This window comes from Amblyomma maculatum, chromosome 10 (assembly GCF_055883805.1).
Source record: "Amblyomma maculatum isolate TAMU_Amacu chromosome 10, ASM5588380v1, whole genome shotgun sequence".
Classification (NCBI taxonomy): Eukaryota; Metazoa; Arthropoda; class Arachnida; order Ixodida; family Ixodidae; genus Amblyomma; species Amblyomma maculatum.
Window position 1 is genome coordinate 24,441,441 of NC_139353.1, and position 8,091 is coordinate 24,449,531.

Here is an 8,091-nt window from a genome sequence, read left to right on the forward strand (position 1 = left end):
TGTGGTATATGGGGAATCCAAAAGGCTGTGTGTCCATGGAATCGGCAGAACTCCAGGGCAAGATCAAGGCTTCTGATGCGTGAACATCTGGAGTGAGATTTTTCACTCGAGACGAGTTATTTCCAATCAGTTTTTCCAAAAGGCATTTTCATTTTATACATATATGATATAATACATCTAGATTATCAGACACATCTAGTAGGTGGAAAATCTGTGGATAGATTCTGTGTGAAATTGAGGAAGGACATTGGGAGGTTTTGTTGTCATATTTTGTAAGCTTATTAAGACTTTCAATAACAATAAATTTTCACTTACTATGGCTGTTGCAAATCAAACTTGTTGTGAAATCAGGCCTGCACTTCTAAATTTTTTTTTCTGTGGGCACTGAGTTGCGGCATTGCATTGTGCATCAACGAGGGCATGTGCTGCATACAAACAGTACACCTTCAATGCTTTCTTTAGTTGTATTGAAGTAGACTGTTGTTTCTTGTTCGTGTTAAAATTTGCAATGCAAGCACCTTGAAGTTAAATGCATGTTGGGTCTTGCACCGCAGGACCTAAACTTTGGCCTTCATTACAGACGCTTCAGGCAGAGTGGTTCAAAAGAGTGGTTGGATCTACTGTGGTCATAGTCTCGGGGATTAGAATCGTTTAGTTCATCGCATGCTCCCCAAGGCGCTATAACCATATCGAATGTTGCATAGATTTTCAACTGCGATGCAGCTGTTGTACCTACGTTGCACCCTTTGATATGTATAGGTGCAGCCATATATCAATGCATAAGCAGCATTTCCCTTTTGATTCGTGCTAATACTGTTGGGAATGCATTCTAGCATGTCTAGTTTTGTTAGACTCGCGAGAAGATTCTAGACACTCTTCGATTCTGCTTCATAAATCAACCTTTCAGAGGGATCCTGAGTGCTTAGAATATGCTCGTGCATTCTATGGATCAACAAAACAGAGATGTTTTAGTACTGGGTTTGAGTCATATGCATGCTGCTCACCACTGTTCATTTCGCAGGAACAGGAGCTTACCTCAGCAGTACAAAGAAAAAAATGCATATATGTGAACTGCATTAGAATAACTGGTGCCAATTTTCATAGGAAGGGCAGTTTGAATTTGAAGGAGTGAAGGGAGCACCTGATCAGATTGATGTTTTTTCTCTTCTTGATTCATTTCTTAGATTGCAAGTCTGGCATCTCACATTTTTGATGAAGTGCAAGTCTCTGTTGCACCCATTTGCAGTTTAGCCATGGCCAAGCCATTCTTGTTTGCCACATGGTTGAATGGTGTCCGAGTATTTGCTGTCATGTGCATTCATGGGCTGCTACTACAAAAGTATGGCTGATTTGTTTTGCCCTTAAAGTTTTGCATGCAGTTTTACCAACTGAATTGCAATATATTCTTAAATATTTGCATTTTATGATCGCACCAGCTCACTATGCATACTTTGTGTCAAGCATGCTGTGTAGTTTGGGTGCAGTGGCTAAACTGGTTAATAACAGAGTGTAATATCTGATGTGGTAGTGGTTATAATCAGAATTCTTTATTTCACTCTGTAAACACAAACTGGTGAGCTGTAAAGGGATGAACACACATTTTAAAACCTGTCTCGTGTATATTTTCAGGGATAGTTTAAATTCTAAAATATGTTTCTGTGTACTGATTTTGTAACGGTGCACTGTATACAGAGGAGGCCATGGCAAAGAAGGTTTTGTGGTTAGAATGCCTGAGCAAGCTACATTAGCGTCCAACAATGTCAACAGTCATACTGAGGAAAAAGATTTTTTTTTGTTTGTATCTGTGAAAATAGGCCTATTTTGCAGGGCCATCATTTCACATTGCTGCCATATTTTACACCACCTTCTCATGGGTCTTTCATCAGGGTTTTCGAAATGTTCTATCGGCAAGGTTTTTATTCCTGAAACCCCATTTATAACTATGTTATTTACTGTAGTAAAGTTCAGCACCGTGCATGTCTTTTTCCTCTTAGCCCCGTATTAACGCGCAGTTTCATAAGAAATACAGTATTTAGTTTGAGCACTATGGGAATAGCGAGACTTTGTTGGCACAAAAATCATAATGCAGTTTTTGACACAAGTGCTTGGCCTACTAATTACGTAAAACATTGTCTTTATGTGTACCAGCCTAGTGGTGGAATAGTTCTTCCATCAACTAGGTGTCCTCAGGGTGCACAGAAAGTGCTGCAAGAATTGCCAAAAGCATGTCTTGCTTGTAAAAATGATTTTATTTTAAGTTTTCCTTAATTTTTTGCATTACTGGATGGATGTAGATATCACAGGCACTGCAGGGTGTGTTGCTGTGAGCAATTATTCTTTCAGCAATGGTGACCAGTGTTCTGTTTGCACTCTTGGAGCTGTTGATTTGTTTCATTTCGTTCCACATTTTGCGACAATAAGCTGTTTGTGACTTGTCATTGCGATTTCAGGTGTATGCTTACATCAAAATGACCTTTCATATGGTTCAGTATATGGCATGTGCAGTTTATTGTGCCGTAGTGGCTCAAATTCTGAAGGACGCTGTAGTGGCAAGCACCAGATTAATTTAGACCACCTTTGGATCTTTAATGTTCACTGACAGTGTCCAGGGCATGAGTTCTTTTCTTTTGCGGGATGAATTTGTTTTAAATATTGACTTACTGAATTCAACACCATATTGCATGCAAAGCAAGAAGGCCTTATCAAGAGCTGCTCCAGGATTCATTATCAAAGGGGGTGTTCCAGCTCTGACAGTGTTTTACTTTTTGAACATGCATAGCAAGGGCTCATTAAGGAACAAACTACCGTCAACTCTGCAGGTTTCGAGACCACTCACAGCAGCCAAGGCTCATTACTTCAGCAAGAATTCAAACACGTTGGCGGCAGTATGTGTGCTTCGAGTGCTGCTATGACAGAATCTATAGCACCCACTTCAAGAACCATCTCCATGTCCACACGGACGAGAAACCATACAAATGCAAACACTGCTGTAAGGGCCAGCATGCTGAAAGACCACCTACGTATCCACACTGGCGATAGACAGACAGACTAAACTTTAATCACAGTCGTGTCACGAAGAGTCGGACACGACTGAACTGAACTGAAGGTGATCTACCCACCCCCTGACACGCAGGTCAGCGGGTGGGTGCCACCACCTCAGATGCAGGCTGGGAGGTCTTGGGTCCCAGCAGCTTCTTCAGCCAGTTGAACGAGCAGGAGCTGGAGCTCAGGGTCTGAGCTGTGCAGCAGGGTCTCTCAGGTGTCTCTACTGCCTATATTGTGCGTCTCCCTGAAGGAATACGGGCATTCCCATATTATGTGGTCGAGGGTCCATCTCACCCCACAAAGATCACTCCTGGCGAAAAACCATACCTGTGCATTTACAGCAGCCAGAGCTTCACAAGTAGCAGCCTGAAGAAACATATCCGTACTCACACTGGTGAGGCAAACTACCAGTGTACTCACTGCTGCAAGGGGGTTTACTACAAAGGCCGCCCTGAGCACGCACATTCGTCTTCTGGGTGGGAGGCCAAACTGATGCCAGCTGTGTTCCGTGACCTCCTCAGACAAGGCATATTTAACAGATCTGTCTAAGGCCAGAAGTGGGAAAAACAGCTATATTTACAATTACTTGTGGACATTTGCGCATAGCCTGCAAGTTTTTTTTTTAGTGGAATTTGTTGCCCACTTTGCGAATGGAATTCCATGTAAAGAACTGTACCCATAGGCATTCACTGTTCCTTAATGCTTGTGGTGTTTGTGGCCTACCTGTTCTGCCGGCATTCAGTATAGGACCTAGAGAGAGGCATGGTCGGCATGGTACATTGTATAGACCTGTCAGTTTACTTTATGGTTTTTCTTAGGTTTCGAGGAGCTTGTTTTGACAGCTATATTTTACTGTTATTAAGTGCCATATATTGTCAATGAAGTGTTGTGAGCACTGATAAAAAATTTGTTACAATTTTAAGTTCCTAATTGTGAAAGGTAGTTGAGTAGAGCAAGCACTCTAGTCATGTAAAAATTTTTGTGCTGGGTTTGTATTGCTTTGTGGCATGCTTGCCGACTACTGAGCTTCTAAACATAAACATTTGTGAAACCAACTTAGAAAAACTGTTTAGAAAGCTAGTGCATGACCTGTGCTTTGGATGTTTGTTTTCTTTTAGAACTGTTTGCCTTTTTTTAGAGACATCAGTAATTTTTATTTCTTAGTGTTTCTTCTAGAAGTTCATCTCTGCAGTGCGGCTTTAACATGAATGTTTTTCTTGTTGGTGCCTTGTAAAAGGAAAACAAAAACTTTGTTCCGAGAGATGCGTTTTTGTAAACACTGCAAAAAAAAAAAAAAAAAAAAGTGCCGTTTGGCATGTAATGAAAGGGACACTGACGGTGACTTTATGACGTTTTAGTTCCTAGTTAAATTTGAAGCCCTTCTCATGTGCAAGTATGGAGGGTAATGCTGTGCTGTTTTCTTAAGGTGTCTTAATTATTGGCTGTGCTGAGGAAGCAGTGACTGCAGTAGGTACCTGCTGGAAATTTTTTGAATGGGAGAAATGTGAAATTCATACATAGCCCGCCACTACACGTCCCATATAGCCCATGAACAATTTATAGAAGTTAAACCTCACACATTGCACCATGTGATACCATACCATTCCTCGTGCATCTTGTGGTGCCCACTTCCGATAACAAGCGCAGACCACCGCTACAAGATAATTTAAGCAGTTTGTTTACAATTTCAAATGCATTTTGCAATACAAACTTGCATTAAAACTGGTCCTCTGTGTCTCCAAGTGCACAGATATAAAAATCAACATGAGGACTCCAGGCTCACTGAAACTATTGCCATTGTGCTTTGTATGAGCACCTTAATTAAGATCTGCACTGACTTTCTGACCCCACTGGTCACTGTGTACAGTATGCTCATTTCAGGTTCTGCAGGCTCCATATCATTTATGAGGAACATCAACACTTACTTTTGCGTTCTAACAGGTGTTTCAACGCTTCATGCGAACCGTAAAATGCCTGTATCCATTAAACTGCTTGCTTATTCGCGCTGAAATTTGGCACATAGATAGCATACAACTGTCTACAACTTTTACTGCCAGTTTGGATGATATACTTGCCTGATTCAATCAGAATTAATTTGAAATTCATGTTGGCTACAGCATCGACGACCCAAAAGATACCGTTTTTCAGGTGATACTGGTGGCGACATTTGGTGAACATCCGTGGAACGTGGCAGAAAGAGGGAGGGGGGAGTTGAGTGGCTCATCAGAGCGTAGAAGGTATTGTTTGCACTAAACGCACCGAAGATTGATGAACATTTTCTGCACTAATTATTGCTAATGCAATCAAGAAAACATTTTCAAATTAGCCGCCTTTGTGCAATATTCTGCAGATACTCACCAGATATTGCTACCAGTATTGCCTACGTGAAAGGGGCTTCTTTTCAGTCGTCGATGCTGCAGCTGACACAAATTTCGAATTAATTCTCATCAGGCAAGTATGTTGTCCAAACTGGTATTGCAAGCAATTTACAGACGGTCGTAGGCTACCTGTGTGCCAAATTTCAGCACTAATAACCCAGCAGTTTAATCGATACAAACATTTTACGGTTCGCATAAAGCGTAGCAACACCCGTTATTTTTTCTTGAATGCTATATCTCCTGGATAACCACAGATAAGCTGGAACAGACTGTGTTTGCTAGGTCTGGGCTTAAATTGGGAAGACTGCATTGATAGTTTTCATACAAGGATCACGAAGTGTCAGGTATCTGTGGCCAACTTTAGTATCCATGAGCTGCCCTTTTTCTAGTGTGGTACTGTGGTATGCTGGAGGGCTGCTAGCCACTGGTAGGACTTCAGTGTCACCCTGAACCTCAAACTTTGCACTGAGGTGAAGAGAAAAAATGAGGTAGACTAGTAATCCCGCATTTCGGGGTACGATGCAATAGCATTAATGGCTCTCATTACAGTTCCTTGTTTGTGTACGTCCCTGATCGCTTAATTGCCAATCCCTAATCTGTGCCTCTGATGTCGTGACTACCCAACATAAAGTCCTCCTTTAAGCTAGCCATACGAATGCACTCGTATGGCCTAGGTGTAGCACTGAAAGGCACAACAGCGCATAGCTACGGGTGTGCTTCTTTGCATTTTTCTATGTTGTTCTCTGCTGTTGCAATGAGCCGTGCGAATTGAGATGTAGAAAAACTGCAACATAACTTGGTAAAGTTGCCCGTTTTTACAATCAAAACAAACATCAATGCTTGTTTACACCGTAATATGAATGTGCAGAGCTTTTTCTACCTGGCTAGCTTTCCATGAGAAACGCATGGCTAGTGTGCACCTATGACATCCGCAAAATAACTACCAATTACTGAACTACTGCAAATTAAAGCAGAGGTGCCTCTGGACAGTCTAACTTGCAAGTCATTTCACCAAACTGTAAAGGCAGCAAACAGGTTCCATTTAACGGGTGCACATGTTTACATTCTCTCTCAACTGTTTACAAGCACCACGCAAGGCAGGTGGTACACCGGCATAGCTCTTTGCTATGTAAAGTCGCATCCAAAAGCAGAGCAGCAATGTGTCTGTGGGAAGCCATTTTGCTAGACTGCCCAAGCTGGTTTGGTTTTGTTAGTCGGGTATAATGTTCCAAAGCAACTCGGGCTATGAGAGACGCACTGCTGCTCAAGTTGGGGTGGGCCTGTCCTTCGCACCAGAGAGAACGAAGCCAGAAAACAAACGAATCACTGCTGTCGCTATAAACTGCTTTCTAGGTGTGGAACTCCCACGTCGCACCTCACTGTCCGGTCACGCCACCTGTCACGCCATGCAGTCCGGTGAAGCGGGAGCCACGGGCGAGTGGGGCTAGCTGGGTTGAGGCGCCGCCGCCTGGTCGTTGGGTCCTTGCGACGGCGGCCTGGACGGCTGGGTTTTCGGCTTGGGCACCTTAGCCAGAATGGGCGGCAGCTCTTTCTTCTCGTCCATGTTGCGCCACGTGTCGTACAGAGTGAGCACCTGGCGTGTAATCTCGAGAATCTTTTCCATGTCTACGTTCAGGTCGGCAAACCAGTGCTTGCAATCGCGCTGCAAGATGACACAGGCCACGTGCAGGCACGCCAACGCGATTTGGTGCGGCGGGTGGAGCAAGCAGACGTCTGTGCGTAGCGAGTCGTTGACCACTTTCCAAGCCATCGAGAGAAGGCTGTCCTCGGGCCCGATGTCATGCACGTACTGCACGAGCGGCCGGTACGGGTGGTACAGCACCAGGCAGCAGTCCATCATTTCCAGCAGGTAGAACTCGCACTCGAGCACGTGGTTGATGCGATACGGAAAGTCCTGCGGAAACACATGCGAAAACTTGTTCTTAACTACCGTCTGACAGGTAGTCACGAGGCGGCTGTTGGAAATCACGCCGAACTCTTCCACTTTGGAAGCGAGGAAGATGCATGTCGGAGCCATCAGCAGCGGATCAACGCAGCGAAGTGAGTTTCGCACGTAGAACCGCTTGAAGTAAACAGTGGCTGTGGCGATCACCTGCTGCTTCACCTTGAGCTGCTCGCCCAGGGCTTGGATGAAGTTGGCGAAGAAGATCATCAGTTTTTGGTACTCTTCTTCGCTGAGCACCTGCAAGTCCCCGTGTCGCTCGCGCAGGAGGTCCTGCCGGTCCAGAAGCCATTGCTGATACTGCGAGCTCTGCCAAAAGTTACCCGCCATGACTCCCCTTGCAGTCGATCTCGCGGCGTTATGGCTGGACAATACGCGACGATCTTCGAACAAATATCACCGCCTGTGACAACCGGCAGACGCGCACGAATGAGACAAAAAAAGTACATGACAAAGAGATGAAACAAAAACAATGCAACGCTGCCGCCGCCATCAGTGTGCCTAGACCTGATACTGCTGATACGCTGTCAACGCCTGTTTCATCCTACAGCTGACGACTACTCACAAAGAAAGCAACGGCACACGAAAATACCTGTTCACAGCTGCTGTTTTAAATGCTCAGAAAAGGTTTTTAACGAACTTAGAAACTCGCTCCACGAAACACGACGCGAAAACAATTATGGCGAGATCTCAGAAGTTCGCATG

The 8,091-nt window shown here is 44.1% G+C and overlaps 1 protein-coding gene across 1 annotated transcript; it reads right to left on the reverse strand.

Moving 5' to 3' along the window:
• Positions 1–5,667: 5,667 nt before the first annotated feature.
• On the reverse strand, positions 5,668–8,027 carry CycC (cyclin C). The gene has a single exon (XM_084582258.1). It carries the CDS (start codon positions 7,714–7,716, stop codon positions 6,868–6,870), a length of 849 nt encoding a protein of 282 aa, XP_084438384.1. The 5' UTR covers positions 7,717–8,027; the 3' UTR covers positions 5,668–6,867.
• Between the last annotated feature and the right edge of the window lie 64 nt (positions 8,028–8,091).